At 41.2% G+C, this 24,624-nt stretch overlaps 1 protein-coding gene across 2 annotated transcripts in view; it reads left to right on the forward strand.

Moving 5' to 3' along the window:
* Positions 1-24,624, forward strand: part of OPTN (optineurin) — a 522,442-nt gene that overhangs the window by 196,432 nt on the left and 301,386 nt on the right. For both annotated transcript variants that reach the window (XR_014981292.1, XM_085652875.1), the window contains exon 4: positions 7,411-7,584. Coding sequence is in view for 1 of the 2 variants with exons in the window: in XM_085652875.1 (XP_085509001.1) it covers positions 7,411-7,584 (174 nt within the window). In the remaining variant the exon portion in view is untranslated. The remainder of the gene's footprint in view (positions 1-7,410; positions 7,585-24,624) is intronic.

Genomic DNA, 24,624 nt, shown 5'->3' on the forward strand with positions numbered 1-24,624 from the left:
GTTATGATATTCCTAGTGCTTTTTTGTCTTGCCCATATTGCAAGATGATGCCCAACCTGTTCACTGCATTCATATGCTTCTTCCCGCCAAATTGATAATCTGTCAGCCGCTTTCTTGGCAATTTGCGCCATGACCGATGATTTTGCTGAGATTACACTGGCTAAAGCATCCTCCGGGTCAATATCGTCCCTAAGAGCAGATATTAGATTTTCCTCAGCGGCAGCTAATTGGGTCTGTAATTTATCCATAAGTTGGCGCTTTTCTCTATTTAAAGAAAGCAAAAAGCTCAAAGTCTCGCCTCTTTTTGATGGATTTAACGCATCCTAAACTGATTCGATCCAGGTGCTGTCTAAGTTATCTTTAATAAATTGTGGAATCCAGTGTCTGATATATTTGCAATATTCATCATTTAAAAGCAGGGATCGATCCAAGGTCCAGTTGTTTAATTTTCTAGGAATCCCGATGCCCCCTTTTATTTCAACAACTAAGGGATTGTGGTCTGACACTATACGTGGGGTTTTTTCAATTGAACATGAATGAAGAATTGAATGAGATACAAAGATAAAGTCTAATCTAACCATTTTATTGTGTGGGAAGTAGTGAAAGGTATAGCCGGTGTCAGTGGGATGTTGTGTATGCCAAATATCTGTAAAAGCCTGTTCTTTACATAATGTTCTTAAGGCTTTAAAAACTTTTGGTTTCCGCCCATAATATACCCAGTTTTTATCAGAAGCTATGTTCTTATTAGAAGGCAAATTGATATTGAAGTCACCACAAATAATTAAAGGCAGCGGCCATATGGCCACTTCATTATTCATAGCTTAAAAAATTGCAGGGTTATCTACATTCCTACCATATACAGTACAAATCGTAAGTGGATCCCCATTCTCCCGGCGACACTCCGTAATAACCCACCTCCCATATTGATCAGTTAGTGTACGTATAAATTGAATTGATCGTTTTGTGGACAATATTGCCACCCCGCGTACCATGGCGCCTTGTGTTATAGCCCCAACCACTTTGTAGCCAAGCGAATCTAACAGATGGATCTGAGTTCTCTCAATATGAGTTTCCTCTATACATAAAATATCCGCCATAAGTAATCTAAGAGCTACGGCAGTGTTGCGTCGTTTCTTCGGATCATTAAGACCGCAAACATAATCGTTGCAATGCGTAGCTTACTCATTAAGACTAAAGAAAAAACTTCCTATACCAAAAGCCATGAAACAAATTGCAAAAACATGTTCGACCTGTTCAAGACATTCCTACTTGTGCCAACCCCGACCCCCACCAACCCCCACCCCCAAGAACCCCACCCACCACCAACCACTGAGGCTACCTGGTTCAGGGAACCAGGATGAGGGCATCTGAGGGGGCGGAATCCCGCATCCCCCACCGGTCCGGCCTGTGCCCTAAACTTCAATATCTATCTTAATCTACTTGTTTTGTAATCTCACCAAGTTATTACATTTAATGTGGGCCTAGAGCATTGAAATCATAGCTATTAAACCTTGTTTCTGACTTTTCTTGTATCTGTGATTTCTTGCAGGTAGGTTTGAGCCTGAACTTCGGGGATAAAACTACGAGTGACCCTATTAAAAATAATTTTTAGACGTGCAGGATTTTGCAAATACACTGTGGCCCCAATTTGTTGAAACGGTGTAAATAATTGCCGCAGTCTCCATCGTCGCTCTACAGTAGCATGTGCAAAGTCTGGCCTTGCGAAAAAGGTGACACCATTGAATTCCTTCTTACTAGTAGGCCTGGCTGAGTCAAAAAGAGCTTGCCGTAGAAGGAAGTATCCAAAATAAACTGGAATTGCACGGGGGTATTGATCCTGAAAGACAGGCCGTTTCGAAAGTGTCAGAGGAAATCGGTGAGCACGCTGTATTTCCTTATCCCAGACCCAGGATTGCATCTCCGTAAATGCACCTTTAAAAAGTGATATTATAGATATTATATATGCCCTAGGGTCGTTCCCTTCCAGCCCAAGGATGCGAAGATTGTTGCGTCTCATCCGATTCTCCTGTTCTTAAATCTTGGCCATTAAATCTTTAATAATACCATAGTGCGTCTCTGTTTGTTCTTTCAGTAAGGAAACATCTTTTTCTAGATTTTCAGTGCGCACCTCAACCGACGACATTCTATCTGTAATTTAGGTGCAGGTTCGGCCCACTTACCTAATTGAACCTTGCAATGTTTGTGTGGCTTGCCGATTTTTTTCTATTGTCCAGTTTGACCTCTTCTTGAAAGCCCTTGATTGAAAGTAAGACTTCAGAAAGGGTTGGTTCTTCAGAATTTCTGGATTTCCAGCTACCCGAGTTAGTCATTGCTGAGAGATTGCCTTCTGACCGTACGGTGCGGTCTGCTGGGTTCGCAAACTGGGAAGATGAGCAGTCCCATCTAAGCTCGGGGTTGCTGCTTTGATCGGTAGTTTAACCACTTTTATGGCCATTTTGACTTTTTCTCTCCTTTTTCTTCTCTGATTTCTTTTTTCGCGCGGCCGATTGCCATAGGGTTGCTGAGTCCGTACTACTTCCCCAATCATGTTATCTCTGTTGTCTTCCCCTTCGCTGGAGATGGATATACCAGTCTCATAAAGCTCTGATTCGTATTTTCTTGTGACAATTGATTTGCATTAAGTTCAGGAGTAAAGGATTTTGAATCCGGGGTCGGAGTAACGGCTAAGGGAGCATCTGCTGGTTGTATGATCTCTACCATTGTTGCAGGAATCAGTGGTGAGGGGGCAGCAGAATTCGGAATACCCCTGCCAACTGTTACAGATGTCACTGACTTGGGTAATACAGGTGATTTCGTTTTTTCCACGGACTCATTATGCTGACTTCCCGCCTCTATTGGGCTAAACATATTTGAGATTAAGGGCTGAGAGTGATGGGTTAGGGCAGTGGCCAAGAGTTTTGTGCTTTTATTTTGTGTCATTTTTCTTAACTTTGTCACTCGCTCTGGCCTTGTTTTTCAGCCTCCTTGTTTCTGGACGATTAAACTGTGTAACCTTAGTCATTACAGGGGCCGATGTTTGATTGTTTTGATTTTTGACTTTTAGACTTTTCCCCCCTCGCCCGACATCCTTACTTGTTTGCAGCAAATGTAGCGAGAAACCAGGAAACAAAGTATCCAGTATTGACCCCTGAAGCGGTGATTCTTCTTTGGAGCGGAGTTTACTGCCGTCGTCAGGAAGCTTTAGAGCACCGATGGTCTCAGTGGGATGCAGCACGTTGAGAGTGGCCGCAGGGCGCTGAGCGGAGATGCCGGAGTTCGGCTGCCTGTACGTGTTGCGATCGTCATGCGTGTTACCACTCTGCAGCCGTGCCGGCCCCGGCGCAGTGATGGATTTCGGATCGCTGTCCTGCGGCGGGTACTGCAATTTCTTATGGCGTTTATCGGATCAAATCTCCATATCACTGCACGGCATGCTTTCGGTCTCTGAAAACAGGTCAGTCTTTAGTTTTTGGGGCCGGACCGGCGAGGCGATGCTAAGCGGCTGCTACTCGGACGCCATGAAGCCAGTACCTTTAATGCGGTAACATATGTGCCAATGGACCCCGATGGAACTTGTACTCTAGTCAAAAGGAACACTTCCTAGTGTTTGTTCCCAAAATATTTTGAAAGAGGTTGATGGTTTGGATTTAAGACATAGAGTATAAGGGTTAAGAGTTTGTGAAGGGGTATAGGGTTAAGGGTTTTAGGTGCATGGCTATGGGTTTGAAGTATATGGGTTGTACACCAATATGTTAAGGATTGGGAATTAATGGTTATAGGTTTAGGTTACAGGTATAGAAGTTAATAGTATGGAGTAGGAGTTAGGGTTAAGGGTATATGGTTGTAGATGTTAGGATTTGAGGTTAAGGATTTGTGTTCAGGGTTAAGGGGTGAAGGGTATGGATGTAGAGGCTAGGGTTTAAATCTATAGGGCGAAGAGTTTAGGGTACAGGATTGTGGGTTTGCTGGTATATGGCTATCTGGGGTTAAAGGGTTAGGGGCGTAGTGATTAAGGGCTGGTTATTTAGGGGTATGAGTGGGATTCAAGGGTTTGAGGTGTAGGTGCGAAGGGTATAGACGTAAGGGTAATATGATTAAAATATAGGGTTTCAAGTGCAAATTCTGATTTTCGAGTAAGTTCTTTAGCCATGGTCATAAATAAAGAGCGCAATCTGGTCTCTTGACAAGTCTTTTTCCAACATCTTTTCTGGACAGTTTGCCTTCTTTACGTAAGAGAAAAAGATCTATTTTTTAATGAATTGGGGATTTTTTGTTTTCACTTGAATAGTGGGCTTTTGACAGCATTGTTTTGATTTTGGCATGGAGCATGCAAGGTAGGATGTCTGCTTGCCTCTGAACGGAGTTATTAAGATATTTTGGAAGTGTAGAGATTTGTGCTTCCTTGGAAGTTTGTCAGTTTAACAAAAAGATGTGTGCTGTGCAGAATAGAACTGCAGGAAAATGCCCCGATTATATGCTAGATTTTATTGCTGGATTTTGGACTTTAGTGGACTGCAGCACATACTGTGACACAACTAAAACATGACTGCAGGCCTGCTACCAGTAACCTGGCTGTACAGGGTTAAACTGCCAATTCGGTTTGTCAAAATCATCTCTTTTGACAGGCCTAAACCCTCCTTTTAAATAAGTCACTTCTAAGTAAACCTTAAGTGCCTATAAGGCAGGATGTATGATAGTTAAAGGCAGGACATGTAAAAGTTGAATGGAAAAAATTTCCCCATAGTGAAAAGGCCTAATAAGTCATTTTTACTATAGACCGGTTAGCTGTTCCAGAAGAAAGATTTGAAAGATAACATTTAAATGAAATAACATTATCTCCTTCGAGGAACGAGATAAAAAAGCTAATTCTTGCACTTCTTAAAAAATGTATTACCAATGTAAAGTTGGGTTTGTCACAAATATTTTACAAAAGGTACTTTTATAAAGTTACCTTTTAGCCTGCCTAAAGTCTTTAGAAGTGTATTTGCCTGGGCTACCACCTGTTGCCCATTAGCTGAATGGCTTCTTGATAAGGTGTAAACTGGCACCCAGACAATACTTTGGATGTGGGGAGAAGTTGACCTTCCACTGACAGGATGGCCTTAGGGGTATGCCTAGCCCCTTGCATATCTTCCAAAGACTGCTACCGTGTCACTGACAGCTGTAGATTGCACTGGACCTTCCTCTCTTTCATCTAACTATCCATCCGGGCACTAATCCCCGTGGGAGAGGAGCTGCCCCCAGACCAGTTTTGAGTGATCACAGGGAAGGATTTGCTCATTTCCCTGGCCACTCCTCAAGGGTGGGCACGGAAGCTCTGCACAAGGGAGCAAAGGTGCTGCCATGTTGGGTTTAGGTAGAGAGAGACAATCTGGGCACATGGGAACTGCTGCAAAAGTGGATAGGGTTGTCCCTAGCAACTTTTTCCCTATTGGCTTGGGAGAGACAAGGAGTCACCCTCACCCACAGGTTAGTGCCAGGCATAAATATGGCACCTTTGGGCACTCTTCAGAACACTGCTGGACCTCTGGAAGACCTGCTATTACCTGCAATTATCCGTGAGGAGAATTCCACTTGTGCCCAGGACTAATAAGTTGACTGCAAGTCTCAGTTGGGTGACCGTCTGTTAAGCTACAGGGACAAGAAGCCTACTTTCCTGGAGGAGCCTAGCTGACCAGTTTCTACCGGACCTGCCCTGGATCCTGCTGGTGCTTTCTGTGAGTCCTGAACCGCAAGTGCTGTTGCGGCGGTCCTGGAAACCTTGGCTGGTGTCTGTGTACTCCACTGGTCTAACCCTAAAACCCTGGAAACTTTTTCAAGACTTGTGCCTGGTGCAGACGTGCAAGTCAATTCGATGAAGGTGCGTTGCTGCTGGGCCAGTGATTCAGACTACTCCTGCTCTCAACTTTTCTGCAGCAGCAAATATGTTTCAGCGGGACGTCGTAGAAAAGGTATTCCACCTCCTGAAGCCCTGTTGCCCCGGAGGAGGAATGTGAACTCCAAAAGTGACTATGTCTGAAGGTAGAAACCAGTATATACAATGTACATGCAAACAATCTATATCTGTATAAAGGATGACTTCCTTCATCTGTCTGCATTTACCAATGATTTTGAGAATGCAGGATTTTACACGTTTTCTTCACATCACTTTGCTGGGCGTGACACAATAACGGTTTTCAGTCTCTTGCTTCAAAGACTTTCACCAATCTCTTTACTTCAGAATCGCTTTGCTAGGAAGATGCAGTGGCTATTGCCCTGCTAATTGTGGTGTTGAGATTGGATTGTTATTACATCTCAGTAAAATAATTTGTTCCTTTTTTTTGCTCATACATTTAACAAGGTTCAGTCTGATAGTGGACTCAATGCTCAGCAATGTTTATGCTCAGCATCTTCACAACTCAGTCTTTTAGTAACTTCGCAGATGGTTTAAAAAAAACTCAAATGTTGATGCACTGCACACCAATGTATTACAGTGCCACAGAGTAGTTTTCACTACTAAAATACTTTCTATAATGAACCATCAAGTATCATTACTAATATGTTGGCCAACCTAATTGTTCTTATCCGCTGGTGAAATGCACTCGCTATCCACTAGGTATCCTTGTTTGTGCATAAAATCTCTGTTCAGTCAGAAGGTAAAAAACAGAAAGTCTTCAAGACACTCTTTCCCCAGCCTATTGCCTCACAGCTACTTCATTAGATTCCACACTGGATTCAGACTTGGATCCTTTGTCCACCTATCTGAAATTGCTCTTTGGTGTCTGGGGCATGTAGTCCCTAATGGAGTACGGAAGCAATCTTCTCCAGCCAGGCAGCACAGAAAGAGCCTCTTAATGTTTGTATTTTGCATGCTGCTTACACACACAGCCTCCAATGCCTACTACTGGCACTACAAGGCCACCAGTCCTGACTTTTCCCTGACTCTGCCCATCTCTCAAACCCATGTTGAGGACCACAATATGTTCGGGTTGCACCTCTATACTGTGACGACCCTGCTTCCTTGTGCTAGTGACACTCTCCTGCATCTTTGGGAGCAAGTAATCATAGGATGTGTTCTGAGACCAGGTGTTGAGAATATTTGTTGTGAGGGTTCTTCGATATATTATAAATAATGTGGGCTTGAAACTTGACCTTCAACCCTCCCTCTTAGCAGAACACCCTCAGCCCACGACATATACCAGAAAATAAGATGTGATCTACCAAAACACACTTTAGGTTTTAGTATGGCCCCTGTTGGCAGGGAACTCGAGCTAAGAAAAAGAGAAATATACTATCCCTAGCACTGCACATGTACCGTCGTACAGAAATAAAACCTAACTAAGGATCTCTCCCTGGTGCATAGTATACAAGTTATCGAAGAGTGGTAACATTCTTACAGTATTTTAATAAGCATGCTTTCCTTTTTTGTAGGGCACACATGACATCATTCTTTCCCAGAATGATTTCAGTGAAGAAAATGAACAGTTGAAGACGCAATTGACAAAACTTCAAGCGGAGAAGAAAGATCTTCTTGGCATGATTTCGGAGTTGCAGCTCAAACTGAACACTTCATCAGATGACTCCTTCATAGAGATTAGAATGGCTGTAAGTTTTCTGCCCAGATGTAAACACTGTAGTATCTCCATGAATGTGGCGTTTGACACAAATATACAACTGGCATCTGCTCTGAACAGGTGGAGGATGGGGGGATTAGCTGTCATTGTGTCTTTGTGATAAGGAAGTTAAGCATTCAAAGCTGTTTTGAATATGGGAAAGAATGGAAGGTTATTTTACTTTTGCACTCAAATAGAATGCGGTTAACAAAGGTATCAGCGCTCATTATATTTGAATAAAACAGTGACCCATGCCACTTTCAAAATGAACGAGAAAATAATATTGAAAAAAGTGTAACCAGCCAAAGGAGTATGTGCTATAAAGTCAATGGAAATTTGAGCAGCACTTCCAATAAGAGTAATACTACCATAGGGTGTTCAGAGGAATGACAGTGTAGAGTAGAGAAAAGAGTAAACTGAAAATAGACAGTGACAAGAAATAGCCGTATATGGAGGGAAAAAAAGACCAGGAACTTGGGTATCTGAAATGAATATTGGTCTATGACCTAGATTATGTTATGATATACTAACAAATAGTTAAAGGGAGGCGAGGTAGGGCAAAGATGGGAAGGGGGTGTAAGGGAAGAGAGCGAAGACAAAGGCATAGAAACTGAGTAAAAAAAACTGAGAAAGAAGACTGAATAGTTTTGGGGCTTTTCTGAAATGACTCCAAAACATGTTGTAAAGAAGCATTTTCTGCTTTTGTTTCGGAACTGGAGTGGAGATTTAGAGCATCTCAAGTTTACTGAAAGTGTATTCCAAAAGAGAGGTGTGTCGCTGGCAAAAACTTGATTTGCATTTTTTTGTGTTCTGTGTTTCTTAGTTCTCAAAGGTCTGTTATGCATACTTCTTAGATTTCCTTCTGTCTCAGATAGGTAAAGTTCTATCACATTTACTTGTTCAGTTGTGAGCAAGTTCTTGCGAAGAAGTCCAAATAGACTGAATAATCAGACTCTCGAGGCTGCACAACTGGGTTTGGGTCTTTAATGAAGTATCTCTGGCTTGCTGGAAAGCTTACTGTTAAATCACCACGATCAACACAAGGCAGTTTTGAAGTCCTTTATTTCAGTATAGACTTTTTTACACAGAGACCTCATCCACAGCACAAGCTGTGAGCAGCCTCCAATCGCTTGCTCACAGTCTTCCCAATCATCTCCGCACCCTTGGTTACAGAACAATCCAAAGGTTCTGTAACCTAAGATACATCACCATCCAGACATACCAACACATATTTGTCATGCAAATCTACTTTTACTGGCCCAAGTATGTCCAGAGCAATGTCAATCCAAGGACCCGACGCTTGCTCACTGATCGTCATGGGTTGTGTCCTGCACTTTAACATCATGTCCCATTCCACGCATTCTATGCAATTACCTACCTGTCTTTCAATCATTAAGTCCATGGACGGTCACCAATAGCCCTGCCTGATTCTTTCTTTAGTTTTTTTTATTCCCTAGTGACTAGCATGAGCACTCTTGACCAGTCTATCTCTCAAACCCAGTGGTGGTCCTAGTTTGCTCCCTCTCAAAAGTACACCATCCATCGCTGATAACTCATCACACACTTCCCAGTATCCCAGGGCACACCTATTCTTGCTTGACCATCTCTAAAAAAACCCCTCTCACAACATACTTTAAACACTCCTCATCTTGCACCATTCTTTTCCACTCTTCTTCCTGTACAATACCCTCAGTGATGACACAAACCTTTACCTCTTTATCAAACTTTTCCCCACCAAAGTCGGCTTCTTCCAACACTTCATCAGTATTCGGAGCGCCTTGCAACCTTGAAAGACATTCAGCTTGCAAAATACTTGCCCCAGGTACATGTGTGAGTACAAACTCAAACGCGCAACCACCCATCTAGTGCGACTTGAAATTTGATCAATCCCCTTTTTCCCAAAAAATTCTTTGAGGGGCTTATGATCTGTCTTTATCTTAAATGTACGTCCCCATAGAAACTTTCTCAACTTCCTCCCAGCCCAAAATACACCAAGAGCTTCCTTCTCTATAACTGAATAATTAAGTTCAGCACCCCGCAATCCACGAGACAGAAATAAAATAGTTCTAAAAAACATCCTCGGACCTCTGCAACAAAACAGCCCCCAACCCTTTGGAGCTGGCATCTGACATAACTATGACATCATCCCTGGTATCAAAGCTTCCTAAATCAGAGTCCTCCTCCAATCCAAGTATCACATCCCTAAACTCCTTTTCACAACCGTCACTCTACAAAAATTCTTCTCCCTTTTTTTAACACAGATCTAAGGAGAACTGATTTCTCAGCGAAGTTTGGTACAAGCTTGTTGTAAAATTCCGCCATTCCAAAAAATGTCACAAGTTCTTCTTTGCATTTAGGCGAAGACAAACACTTAATGGTGTCTACTAAACCTTTCTTTGGCCTAATCCACGATCCAGAGATTTGGGGCTATATGTAGATAGCTAAATACAGGTCGGTAACGGCCGAAAATCGGTAATTTTCCCGTTACCGACCGGTATTTAGCCCTTTCTAATGTAGGAGGCAGGTTTTAAGGATTCGGTAATTTACCGTTCGGTATTTTAAGAAATCGGTAAAATACCGAATCGGTAAATTACCGAATCCTTAAATCCTATGTACGGAGCACTCAAGTGAGTGCATTTGTGGTTTAAGGATTCGTTATTTACCACCAACTACAAGTTGATGGTAAATACCGAATACCTTTTCAAAAGCAATTATGTGCTTTTTTAAAAGTGCCATGTGGCAGACATACATGCCCTTAAGGCATGTATGTGCGCCACATGTGGACACATGCACGATTCAGGGGTGCAACAGGGTGTCAATGTGACACCCTGCCACCCTTGAATATGCTTCCCCTATTACCGATTCGGTATTTACCGAATCGGTAATAGTGAATGGCTTCCCATTCATTCCTATGGGCCTCCAGGCCCATAGGAATGAATGGGAAGGTATGCCTTATTACCGATTCGGTAAATACCGAATCTGTAATAACAAATATTACCGAATCGGTAAAATTTACCGTTTTTTTTTTTACCTGCATTCTATTTACCGATTCCTAAATACCGTATCGGTAAAATTTGGTATTTAGGAATCGGTAAGTAGAAATTACCTACATATGGCCCTATGTGTCCTAAATACTCTATCTCAGGTACATTGAACTTAATTTTTTTTTGCTTTAACGTGAGACCTGCCTTCTGCAAGTTTCCAAGTACCTCACGCAGTTTATTATTGTGTCCTCTTATATTGGACCATAAAACTAGTATATCGTCTTGATATACCTTGACGCCCATCACTCCCTTCAATACCCTTTCTATCGCCCTCTGGAACACTGAAGCCGCTGATATAAGTCCAAAGAGCATCCACAAAAACGTAAATGTTCAATAGGGCGAGGCAAAAGACGTCAAGTCTTGCTAAGAGTCAGTCACCAAATTTTGATGGTTTGCCGGCCTGAGTTCCAAAGAAGAAAAATGTTTCTCACCATTAAGCAAACACAACATTTCACTGATGTTGGATAGGGGGGTGGAATGGTACACAATCACAGCCTTGTTCAGTTCTATCAAATCAGCTCATAACCTTGCATCACCTTTGGCCTTGCGGGCTATCACCACTGGTGCAAGCCAATCAGATGCTTCCACCTCTTTAATTTTCCCTCCAGTAATCAACCTGTCCAACTCTTCCTTCATACTATCTTTGACTGCCAAAGGCATACTCCTAACTGTCCACAATTGGATGAGCATTGTCTTAAAGTCTAATCTCATGTACATAGTTCTTCAGACACCCAAGCTCTTCTCAGAAAACATCTGGAAATTCATCCACCAAACATCACATCCACCCATGACACTACAAACAGATGGAACAGATGCTTGGTGGTAAACATGAAGATCCTGCTATTGAATTTAGGATCCCAGACGTATATAGGTTACTTTTGGGGGTAGACGCAGAAAATTGCTTTTTGAATTTTAGCGAGTCCAGCTATTTTAAGAGAACCAAATTCAAAACTTTGCTGGCAGCTTTTAAAATCTGGAATGCCTTTAAGAAGAAGACTGGTTTGGGTCGAATGAATTTCACTACTCAGTTATTTGGCAACCATTCGTTGCCAGAAATTGTCTCGGATCAAATTATGTTTAGCTGTGCTGAACATGGTCTTATGAGAATTGGGGATTTAACAAGTTAGGGCGGATTCTATCAATTTAAGGAAATTCAGGACAAATTTAGCATTGATACTAGGATTTTTTTTTAATATCTGCAAATTAGAAGATTTTTAAGTAAAAAGCTGGGTGGTTCTAATGGATTTGGAAGTCTTAAAATCATGGACGTCATAAGTAGCGGGGACGGCTTTATTATTAAGGGAATCTATAGCGAATTGTTAGCATCTAAATCGGATGATTTAGAAAAACATAGCAAAAAATGGGAAGAGAGGCTGGGGACTGATATAGACAATTTTACCCAATCCTTAGTTTTGGGTCAGACTGTTTTATGCTCCGCGGGGCTTCAGGCTCAGCATTATAAAACACTCTTTTCCTTATATTATACCCCCGCAAAGATTTCACAATGGGGGGGCAGGAGGGCATTAGATGTCCGCGGTGTAATTCTTTAAATGCCGATCTAGCCCATATGTTTTCTATTTGCCCTCGCCTAGATATATTGAAAATTTCCATCTCTACATTTCTTGAGTCCACCCTGGGTATTAAAGTCAAGTTAACATCAGCCTTGATGCTTCTCGTGGTGGATAACCCCAGACTCAAATTGTATTTTACCGGTTTCTTTTTCTCGCCATGGCAGTGTAACAAATCTGTGTAGCTTCGGCTTGGCTCGACCAAGCTGCCCCAACATTCCAGCTTTGGCTTGCTCGGCTCCTCTCAGTATTTAATCTTGAGAGGGGAATTTATGAAAAGAAGGGCAAGAGAGCAAAAATACTCGGCAGACAAATATGGGCTCCCATCTACAACTGGAAGTTAACGCTGAGTCATACTGGACCATAGTATTTTGTGTTGGACATATTAAGGAAATCTAAATAATATAATTTTGTTCTTGATTGGTCTTTTTATTGTTAAATACAACGCAGATTGATTTTTTTTCTTTTTCTCCTCAGCTGTAAATTATATGTTACTTCGATATATTGTGCTGTACTCAGAAAATGAAATAAAACGATTTAAAAAAACCAAAAAAAAAACAGATGGAACATCTTTTACGCACACAGAGGGATTAGCAGTTGAGTCTAGGAACACATAGAGATCACGTTGATGAATCCAGCTTATTATTGAGTCTCCCTCCACTGATACATAAATCTTTCCAGGTATCATGCGATCTTTGAATTCCACAGTACCCCAAAAAAATCCAGCCAGCTTTATTGGCTCCCCCAAACCCTCGAGTGTTTTATATCTGGCTTTGAGAGTTTTACTTTGACTTATCCTCATAAAATGTGTGTGGAATCAATGTTATTTTAGCCCATGAGTCAAACAACATCTTGACTGCTTCTCCATTGACTTGTACTACTTCAAAAGGCCCTTCTAAACCTTCCACCTTATTTTGTAGAACAGTTACGTCCTCCACCAGGTCAATATCACAATCCACTTCCCTTACTTTTTTTACTTTGGAATTACAGTATTTGGTCACATGACCTTTCCTCCCGTAATTCTTATAAGTAGCCTTCCATCCTGGGCGCAGCTTACTATTAGCCATGTGACCTATCTCCCCACAGCGATAACATTTGCCTGAAAATGTGCGACTTGTCTTGCTTCCTGTGTCACATTTTCCTTGAATAGATTTATTCTCATTCTCTTTTTCCCTCACCACCTTGACTAAAGCACCTTTGATCTTGCTTTCTTGTACTATGTCTTTGCGAATTACTTCGACACATGCCTTTGAATGTTCCTGTCTTTTGGCTACAGTCAAGACCTCATGCTGCGAAGGGTTGTCTTTCTCCCACATTGCTCCCTTAAAATTTTCTAAAGAGCAACCCAACATAAATTGGTCCCTCAAATGTTCATCTATGGAGTTACCAAAGCTACAGGTTGAAGATAACTTGTGTAGCACCGTTATGTATTGTTCTACACTCTCGCTTTGACGCTATATCCTCTTTCCAAAAAGGTAGCGTTCAAGCACCCTATTCATCTTGGGAAGATGATGACGGTCAAGTTTCTTTATAAAAATCTCATACTCATTAAGATCAGCAACTCCATCTTTGGATAGTTCGGGCAAATGTTCAAATACTTCTTGCCCTTCAGAATCTAGGCAGTGCATTAGCAGAGAAGTTTTCCAGGGGAGGTGAGAAAAATGGAGGTGCTGTCACTTTCTGCATAGTGACAACACACACAAAAATAATTCACGCCTTAGCTCAGATCGTTGCTGATGACACTAACTCAGAGAAAGATCATCCTAAATAACGTATTAAAAATGTAGTAAGACGCAATGAGTTAGTGAACCGAAATGGCAAAATGACAACAAAGAGAAAAGACAAGGCTTATACAGCTGTCACTGTTTGCTGGTTACATGTCTGTAAAGCAGGTTATTGAGTGACACAGGCACACTAAACCCAAGTTAATAAAACTGATTGTTGTTTGACCCTGATGAACTCCTGGATTACCGTACGCCACAACAGTCAAAAACGAAGTCCACCCAAGCTTTCCATGCTGAAGCACAATTGCTGTATGCAGCAACAGTCAAGACCAATGTCCACCAATCTTTTCTAGGCTGGAGCGCTGTGCGCCCTGACCTCATTTACTTGTTTGAAATCGCACTGAGACCAGCACACAATATTGTGCCCGCTGGTCCTCAGTCCAATATGGCAGCCGTAGGTTTGCACCTCTGAATGCGTCGTGACGTTTGACGCTGTCCTGAAGACTTGACAAAGAAGAGATGTCCCACGACATCTGACGTTCACTTGCCACCATGATCGGCTCGAGCAGTGCTGAGCAGCTACTCAAATGTGAATTCCACAAGACGCTCGAGCCTCCAACAGACGGCATTTAACTTCACACAAGTCTTCTAATGTTATACCACATAACCTCAAGGAATATACCGCTGCACCACTACATCCGAGTGTTTGCTCCAAAACGCCTTTGGCGCTGAGGTCTCTGTGCTGGGAGGCAGTTCCTCTTACGTGGTGTTTTTGAAGGCTGATTTTCTCCTTTCAAATTAATGTTCTTGGTCCATCAGCACATGTGTTGATCTTCGCCAAATGTTAAATCACCATGATCAGGACGAAGCAGTTATGAAGTCCTTAATTTCAGTATAGGCTTTACACGGAGACCTCATCCGCAGGACAAGCTGTGAGCTGCTCACTCAGCCAGTGTCCACAATCACCTCCACACCCCTGTTTACAGAACCCTGCAAACAGGTTCTGTAACCTCATATACCACACTTACCCCACCAGGTTGATCTAAGTACACGTTTAGAAGTGCAAATAGGAGTGACAAAGTGATTGACAATGTTTTAAATGTCTATAAAGTTATGATTTGGTAGGTGTTCACTACATTTCAAAAGACTACTCCCCTGATACTGCCGTGTGAACATCTGAGTCCCCTCTGTGTGTTATTTGCAACTGCAGAAAACTCTGCATATTTTTGGTGGAACTACCTCAGTAATATCTGACATCTGTGTTCGTTAAATTGTGAAGTTTCTGATTATGATCTGAATTTACAAGGTTGTAGCTTTTAAAGACATTCATTTCCTTGATTAAGAATACTCCTTTTGTTGCACGTATCAAATGATCCTAGATTTTCATGAGTAAATACGTTCATAAAAGTTCCAATAGTTGGAAAATTTCTGTGTGTGAAGGTCTACATAATGCAAAAGAGCGTTTACACATTAATTCTTTTTTTTCACCAGAGGCAAACATTTTCCTTTGAAAATCTCCCCTACACTGCACCCACTTTGTTGTCTCCGGTTTCCCACTAGGGAAGTGCATGTATTCCTGCTTGTTTTTAGAAGAAATATCTGTGCATTTTCTCGATGGTGAGCTTCCAGCAATAGGCAAGTACATACCCATCACAGTACAGGTTTTTAAGTCTTAAGATAATTTTGAAAGTAGGCCTCACCATAAACGTCCACAATCTCACGACAGTCCCTCAAATGCACTTTAAATTCTGTCAATACTGTTTCTGTGAATAAGTATTGAGATTTTACAGGTACACATTTTACTTATCTAAGTTCAATATAGGTGTGCCAAATGCTTTGTGATTCGGGGCTTACATTGAAGAAGGATATGACAGAAAGATTGTAATTAAGTGAAGCTAGTGCCCACAAAATATTTTATGGTATGCTGCTTTCAATAAGATCAAACATTATACATCTTTGGTGGTTTGCCCTGAGCAGCAACACAATCAGAGATAATGTATGGCGCATGGTTTATTTTGTATAGCTTTGCCTGAGCAGCAAAGTGTATGACACATGTATGTAAGAAATAAACTGACCAAATAAAGATACAGGATTGAAGCTCCATATCATGAGCAAATGAAATAAAAATCACATTAAGTAAAAATCTGGAAAATCAGAACAAGTTTTCAAAAGTTGCAGAAAAGGAAAAAACCCCAATGAAAGCAAATATAAAAATGTGTTACCTTAAAACTCAGTGAAAATGTCCACTGATTCCAGAGTACTCTTGAAACGCAGAAACAAGCTAAGTAACTAATTTAGCAGACCCACAGATGCACACTGTCAGGTTGAAGTTGGTGGTTGGACCCAATCAAAATTAGATTTCTAATTTAGAATTAGACATTTTTTTGGAGCACAAAATGCTCAAGTGAGGCAACCCTGGAGGCTATTTTTGGCATGGTGCTTCTATGTCAGTAAGATATTGTAGGAAACTTTGACTTAGATTTTTCCTTTTTTTGCACATATTTGCTTGCATATTTAAGCCTCTCTGCCCTGATGCTGAAAAAAACATGATGAGTAACTGGCTTATCCTATATGGCGTGCTTCACTTTTTAGATGAGGCCGCATTAAAAATGTGTAAGACTGTCCGAGTGGCATAACAGTCTAATGCCGCATGTGGGTCTCAGTGTGGCTTTATACCACCTTCACAAGAGATTTTAAAACCTAGTATCTTGGCTGCTGTAGGTCAAGTTGTAGCAAGCTTATGTCAGAATAAAACTTTTTGACGTTCAAAAACCTACTTCTAATAGTAATCAGGGATGTGAAATTCCTATAGCCCGACGCCCAGGACATATAGTTTGGGGTCAAGCGCAACAAGTTTTCATGTGCATTTTGTCCTTGGGACAAGTAGGCCAAACCCCCTGCAGCACAAAACCTTTGGCTGCCAGTTTGCAGTACCACATTATGGATCAGGGAAGGGCACTGTCTGTAGTTAAGGTAATATTTGTGTCCATATTTTAATGCTGTTCAAACTTTTATTTATGGTTCATTAATTGAAAGCCTTTATTATTAGGGTGAGCACTCATAGTAAATGTTGTAAGTTCTGACAGCACTGCGGACCGTGGTCCCAGTATAAAAATGTGTACGCAGTTTTCAAAGTTTAGCAATATGAGGCTATATATAATTCTCCAAGAATGCTCTCTAATTCAATGCAAATATTTGCAGAAGCTGGAAAGCAATATTGATGATTCTTTGCTTTCAAAATAAAATGTTCATAAAAAAATGAAAGTAGGAAAAAACACATCTGGCTAAAATGTCAGGTGCCATTTCTTTGCAGTATCATTTAGTAAAATGTGTTGATGCATGCTAGTATTTCCCAAAAATATTCATAATGGAAAATCAGTGTAACCAGTTTCTATAAGATTATGGGAAACATAAAAATAAACAAGCATTGGCAAAGCCAATAGGTCTGAAATTGGTGGTCAGCTTTTTAGGTTTACAACAAACAAGGGGGTGTTATTATTATGTCAGGTTATTACTGAGCGCACTATTAATCACGTTACCGTATAAGCTTGAAATAAATCTGAAACGGTGCCACAGAAGAGGGAAAATTACCCCTAAAACCCTCTAATGGTGGACCAAAAGCCCACTTGTACAAACAGGATACAAGCTGTGCACACGTTTAGTTGAGTGTATAATGCGTACTAGCATAATAAATCCACAAACATTCAATGAACAGAGTAATTGCAAAAAGCGAGGGACCACAGGAAACAAGATTGTATTCAGTCTTTCTGTTTATGTGGAGTTAGGATAATCCAGCCAGCCAACACGTGTTTCGTCAAGGGGCTAAGTTGATATTTTTTGCCCAATTTATTTGTAGTTCTGTATCGTACACTATAAGCAAGTCTTAAGGGTTTACATATGTCTTATTCGAGATATGTGATATTGCCGTTGAAATTAATTTTCATCTTTTGTGCCATATATAACAGTATTACATCATTTTATCGTTGCCTTTGTCTGATCCGCCTTCTAAGGATTACAACGATTTCTTTGTATGCTGGCGGTTTTCCGTCACACTACTTCTTATAATACCATGTTTTGCTTTTCCTGTATGTATTATATCGCTTTCGTTTTCACTTATAAACCGGAATTATAGCAAATTTTTTTTAAAGATGATGCCTCTTGACAAACACCGGGATGCGTTGCACTTAACGTCACGCATGCGCACTGTTACAGTACTGTATTACACACGCTCTAGTGTTTTGACCGGCGTCCACGTTATAAAGCACTTCCGGGTATGCGCACGGTGCAAACAAACAATCACACGCGAGGAGATTGAGTCTGAGAGTCCTGGATGTACTCGTCTTAGGTAAGGTTTAGCCTTCGTTTACCTAGTCATTTGTTTGGATAGAACCTTTCGAGAACTTAGTTTACGATGGAATGGTTCATATAAATTATATGCTCTTCACAGATTCGAAGCGCATTAATTGGCAGTATTTGGATGGCCGTTTACTTTTCTGAGGACGCTGACGGTCCGCATAATTTGTTAAGACCTACTGGGTCGGAATTATCACCAGGTTTGAGGTAAGCCTGGTTGTGGTTTTCTTTTCTGGTGATACAGATTTGCATTTCCTATACAATGGTTTTGTGACATTTAAGGTTATGTGTTCCCTCATGATACTTGATGTTCTCCCTGATTAATAGGTCTGACACACCCGCTACACTTATAGAAGGTAGGGGTTTTTATAAAGCGTTCGCATGTTTACTCTTATGTGGGGCATTATAAGTACCCCTTAATCTCGTCACGTCAGGAGATACAGCTGATGCACATTATTATAGGGTGTTGTCCTCTTAACTTCAAAACACACAATTGGTCCACATTAGGTGTATTTATACACACACATCTTGATATGTATATGCCATTTGTCACCTCGTTACTCAACGGTATTTTGAAATTTTGCAACTTTATGCATGCCGGTCTTCACACACTCTCTCGGTCTTTTGTCAAGTTTCTTCAGACTTTATCCACATTACTGCTGCTCACGGATCGGGTTCTTTTTGTATCCCTTTATAAGTGAATCGAATCTCATCCTAAGACACTTTGTGTATACGGACTGGGTTCTTACTATAACCCAACACAATTGACTCCCTATCAGGGTGCAATCACTTTTTAACAGGTGGCTTTTCCTACCATTCACAAACGGACATTTAGGAGTGGGCATGTTTGAAATGTTATATAAATGATATTTGTTGTGACACGTACTTTATGTATGTTTTCTCACCAGCCCTGAAGAAGTCTGGGGTTTTGTGCCCCTTGACGAAACACGTGTTGGCTGGCTGGATTATCCTAACTCCACATAAACAGAAAGACTGAATACAATCTTGTTTCCTGTGGTCCCTCGCTTTTTGCAATTACTCTGTTCATTGAATGTTTGTGGATTTATTATGCTAGTACGCATTATACACTCAACTAAATGTGTGCACAGCTTGTATCCAGCTTTTTAGGTTTGTCAATGCGTGACTTGTTTTGGCATGGTTTTTGTAAAACCTTATTTGTGTGGGAGCTGCCGGGCCCTCACTATTATAACAAACATTGGCAAAAGCAAAAATAGTTTTTGGTCTCAAAAAGCACACACTGCCACAGTAGTTACTGGCACTGAACAAAACTACTTTCTGTGCCGATATAGTCTCCTTGTCAAAGAGCAGAATGCTGTCACTCACAGTGTAGCCAGCTGATGCAGAGAGAGAGAGACAGAATTTTAATAAACAGAAAAGGTCATGGTTAACACCAGACCAAATTAGGGGCCCAATTATTAAAGAAAGTCTCAAAAGTGCACCCATAGTATATGTCCTTGCATTAAGTGCAGCTATACGGCTTTCATGAATTCACAAGAATTTACAGAAGTACTGTAAGAAATAGTACTCATAGAAAATATTTGCAAACTGCATTTTAGCATGAGCAAAGATGTATTTGTAGATTTGCTCATGCAAAAATCTGAGTGTTTGCAAATTCACTTTCTCTCCCACCACTTTTTTTCCCAACTCTGGATAAAGGTTTAAGTCTGCCACTGTCAAGAGTAGATTTCCAACAGTATGGGAAAAGATTAGAGAAGAGATGTTGAAAACCCTTAAAACATGCAAGTTAGTAGGTTTGCAAAGACTCAAAAGGGCATTCCAACCCTTGAACTGTTGCTTACCACTACCTTCAGCCCAAGTATGTAGATCTGCTGTAACTTGGCAACCTAAGGGATTACTAGTATTCAAACACTACTATGGTGGTATGAGCCCTGGCATAATCAGAGAGGCTACATCAGACCTCTTATATAATGAGATTGCTCCCATAATTTGTCGCTGCACTGCATGGCACCAAAGGGGCAAGTGGATTTTGTTACAGGATAAGTAGATTTATGAAGCAACCTGTCCCATTGACAAGTAGATATTTTATTAAATTCCATACCCCTGAACCTGTAAAACGTGCCTTGGAGTCCTCTAGTCCACGTGTATAAAGGATAGACTTGAGTCTTTGCAAGTGCATAGTTGACCTTCCTTTGCAGCAGTAGAGTTCAAAAATGCTACTTATCTCTTCCTCGGTCTTAGAGAACTTGGTACTGTAACAATGTGGGGTAGCTTTTATATGTAACTGTCAGACAGAAGATGTGGGTCCAACATCTCAAACATTTGGACCTGTTTGAGGTAGTTTTTCAATTGTATTTTCTAGGCTTTTCTCCAGACGCAGCCTTTGTGTAAAGTTTTCTTTTTACAGCAAGATCATCTTGATCCTGGAGAACCCACAGCACAGGCACAAAGAAGTGTATGATATCTTCACCACGCTGCCATCTACCCACCTGAAGGAGAAATCTGGACCAGACAAAAGCACAGGCCTTACTCATGGGCTGCCTCACCTTTCACAACAGAGTCTGCACTTGCACACCTTGCCCCTACCATTCACCATCCGTAGTGTTCAGGAAATCTAATTAGCAGCTCCATGAAAATCAAATGCCCAGTCTCCTCTCCTCTCACTTTGGTGTTTGTTTCCTTTTTCTAGCTGCAAGAATGTGAGCAATACTCTTCCACTGTCTGGAATCACAGTCCTCACTATTTATCCTTTGCAAGGCCAGGAGTATTCAAAATAGATCCCACTGTCTTCCATTATTACCCTAACTAACATAGCATGCATGTACCACACAGGCCCCTCACAGCAACACGCTAAAAACCCACTCAGGATGTTAGCACAAAGGACTGGGCAAACACCTAAAAGAGAAATTTTGCACAAGTGTGCCAGCAGACCTCCGCTCAAGTGATGCAGATTAAAAGGTCTGGTCACATTACTGTTCCTTAAAACACAATATGCTGTCACCACCACTCTATATGATAAACCCAAAGACATGGACAGTCCTCTCTCTCTCTCTCTCTCTCGGGTATGTATGGTGCATCCCTCCCGGCCAAAGGACAAATCCACGACTTTTCCTTGTCGGGGACAATCCTAGAACTGTGTGCGCACACTAAATTACTGTGATACCAGGGCCAAAAATAGAAAAGTCACAATACCGGATACATGCAGTTGGACACTCAGGGCTTGGGAGCACACTTGTATATACCATGCAGGGTACATTCCTGTCCTAGCACAGGGCATTTGATACTCCTCGAAGAAGCCAGGCTTTGGCATCTAAAGCGCCATGCAGCATTCTAAAACACCTCTGCCCCACAAATGCTCTACACTGGTAGTGACCAACAACAAACTTCTCTGGATCACAGCAAGCATGGAAATGGTGGAGTGCCTCTAGCAGCCAGAGAGTTCTGCATCTGACTGAACATGGCATTGTTCAGGGTGCTGATATGAAATGCATAAGAGACTTATCACTGTTCTTCACAACTTTGAGTGAGTGAGATCTTGGTACTTCTCACAAGTGTTTCATTTCCTCTTGAACTCAAAGTTTTAGACGTTTTTCCTCAGAGGAGTAGGGAAGATGGCCCACTGAAATGCACTAGGAAAGATGGCCAACTGAAATGCACTAGGAAAGATGGCCAACTGAAATGCACTAGGACAAGAGGGCACTTGAAAGAGGAATCAAACAATAGTGAGACTGGACTTTTTGCTGAAGAAGAGAAATAGAGGCCAGTCTCCTACTTGGGTCTGTCACTTAGAACCCACAGAACAGCTTTTAGAATTATAGGAAAATTCGATCACATTCAGAAAATGAGTCTGAATAAACAGCCCAAGAGCGGGAAACGTGGCAAAGATACCCCAGCGGTGAGATCACATCAGTGGCTGCAATGTTTAAGTTGGTACCTGGGAACAGTTGTAATCAATCTGTCTGCTCAGCATGAAAAGATTGGTCATTGGAACCAAGAATGCAATAGATGTCAAGCTGTCTGAGAGACCATGTAAACCGTCTGCTCTCCTTTCACTAAAAGCTCAAAGTTATTAAGTTATAACTTGTGCTAATCAGCTAAAATGAAGATGCACATACATATTATACAGCATTTTACTATGTAAACAAAATAGAATCTTGGTGATCTAAGGAGAAATAGTCGATAGATATGAAAAGTGAAATGACTTGTGTAAATGGTTACGTTGGCGCACATAACAAAAGTAGTGAAATGCCCATTTTTAAATTGCTAAAGCTAATTATGCTCACAGAACATTTCTACTATCCAATAAACTGGGAAAGATATAGCTGACAACCTCAAACTTCTGCACTAGATGTCATGAGCTAGAAAAAGGTTTTTACCAAAAGAAACTGTCATGCCCATGTTTAATGGACTATTGGAAGATGATAGTTGATATTCTTTCTGAATTAAGTGGTGAAACACGGTCAGTGCATCCTGAAGTATGACTCATTGTACTAATGCCTCGAACAATGAAAACCAAATCCTATAGCAAGTTTATAGTCCAAGCATTATGATTGCCAAAAAGACAGATGGCTATTTATTGGAAGTTAACCTAAGACAACAAAACAAAACTTTGGTTGGCTGATGTTCAGACTTTAACCCCTTCGCTGCTAGGCCTCTCCCCATCCCCCCCCCCCCCCCCCCCGTGCTAAGCCTTTTTTTGGCTATTTGGGGTAGTGTGCGCTTATGCCTCTGTAACTTTTTGACCACATAAGGTATCCACGCCAAATTTGCGTCCTTTTCTTCCAACATCATGGGGATTCTAAAGTTATCCAGGGTTTGTGGATTCCCCTGGAGGGGTCCCAGAAATTAGCCAAAATACAGCAACATTTTGTTTTTGAAGGGAAAAATGGGAAAAACGGGCTGCAAATGAAAGCGTCTGGGTATTTCCCTGCAAATGTTAACAAAAAAGTGTTTGTGGGGTCGAAATCACCATTTTCCCAGCTTTTATGGAATGACAGACTTTTGTCATAAAACCAACATTTTTTACACAGTTTTGGCATTTTTCTGGGACATAGCCTATTTTTGCTATTTTTTGTGCTTTCAACCTCCTTCTAGTTAATGGTAGAAATGGGTGTGAAAGTAATAATGGATCCTGGAAAGCTATACCTTTTAGAAAAGTAGACACAATTCTGAATTCAGCAAGGGGTCATTTGTGTAGATCCATCAAGGTTTCTTTATAGAAACTAACAGTTAAATATAGGAAAAATTGAAAATTAGTTAAAAAAAACAGCCTTTTGTGTCAACGTTTTCACCTGTAACTTCTTCTAATTATGACAGCTCTTTGAAAGCAATACACCGTTACATCCGCTGGACCTTCCTGGTTGTGGGGATATATAGTACTTGTAGGTTCACTAAGAACCTGACGAACCCAGAGTCAAAAACTGAGCAGCAATTTGCAATGGTTTTTTGTTATGTTCCGGGTAAATAGCAATTATTGTGGGAAAATGTATACATGAAAAAATCTGTATGAATGACACCTATGTATTTGTGAAATGGGAACAATTTTATAGAGTTTAGAAACAGTACATATTTGCACATTTTCGAAAGTGGGAATACTCATACTAGCATGAGAATTATCAGTCATTTTTCAAAATGACTTCTTTTGTACACAATGTCTTTCATTTAGAAGGCAGAAATGCATCAAAAATCAATAGGTAATAACAGTTGCTTTAGAAATCTGAATTACCCTAAGTCTCCCGATAAAAATGGTACCTCACTTGTGTGGGTAGGCATAGTGCCCACAACAGGAAATGGTTCAAAACCCAACGTGAACAGACCACATTTTCACAATGAAAATTTACCCTTTTTTGGCAAAGTGCCTAGCTGTAGTTTTTGAACCCTAGCTCTGCCGGCACCTAGGGAAACCTAGCAATCCTATACATTTTTGAAAACTAGACACCCAGAGGAATCCAGGATGGGGTGACTTGACTGCCACCCACCAGGTTCTGCTACCCAGAATCCCTTGCAAACCTAAAGAATTGTCCAAAAAAACACATTTTCCCCACATTTTTGTGGTGGAAAGTTCTGGAATCTGCGTGGATCCACAAATTTCCACCCACCCAGCGTTCCCCAAAGTCTTCTGACAAAAATGGTACCTCACTTGTGTGGGTTGGCCTAGTGCCCGCGACAGGAAACGGCGCAAAATGCAACGTGGCCACACCTCAATTTTGCAGTGAAAAATGACCCTTTTTTGGCAAAGTGGCTAGCTGTAGTTTTTGAACCCTAGCTCTGCCAGCACCTAGGGAAACCTAGCAATCCTATACATTTTTGAAAACTAGACACCCAGGGGAATCCAGGATGGGGTGACTTGACTGCCACCCACCAG

The sequence above is a fragment of the Triturus cristatus genome, chromosome 4_1 (assembly GCF_964204655.1).
Source record: "Triturus cristatus chromosome 4_1, aTriCri1.1, whole genome shotgun sequence".
Classification (NCBI taxonomy): domain Eukaryota; kingdom Metazoa; phylum Chordata; class Amphibia; order Caudata; family Salamandridae; genus Triturus; species Triturus cristatus.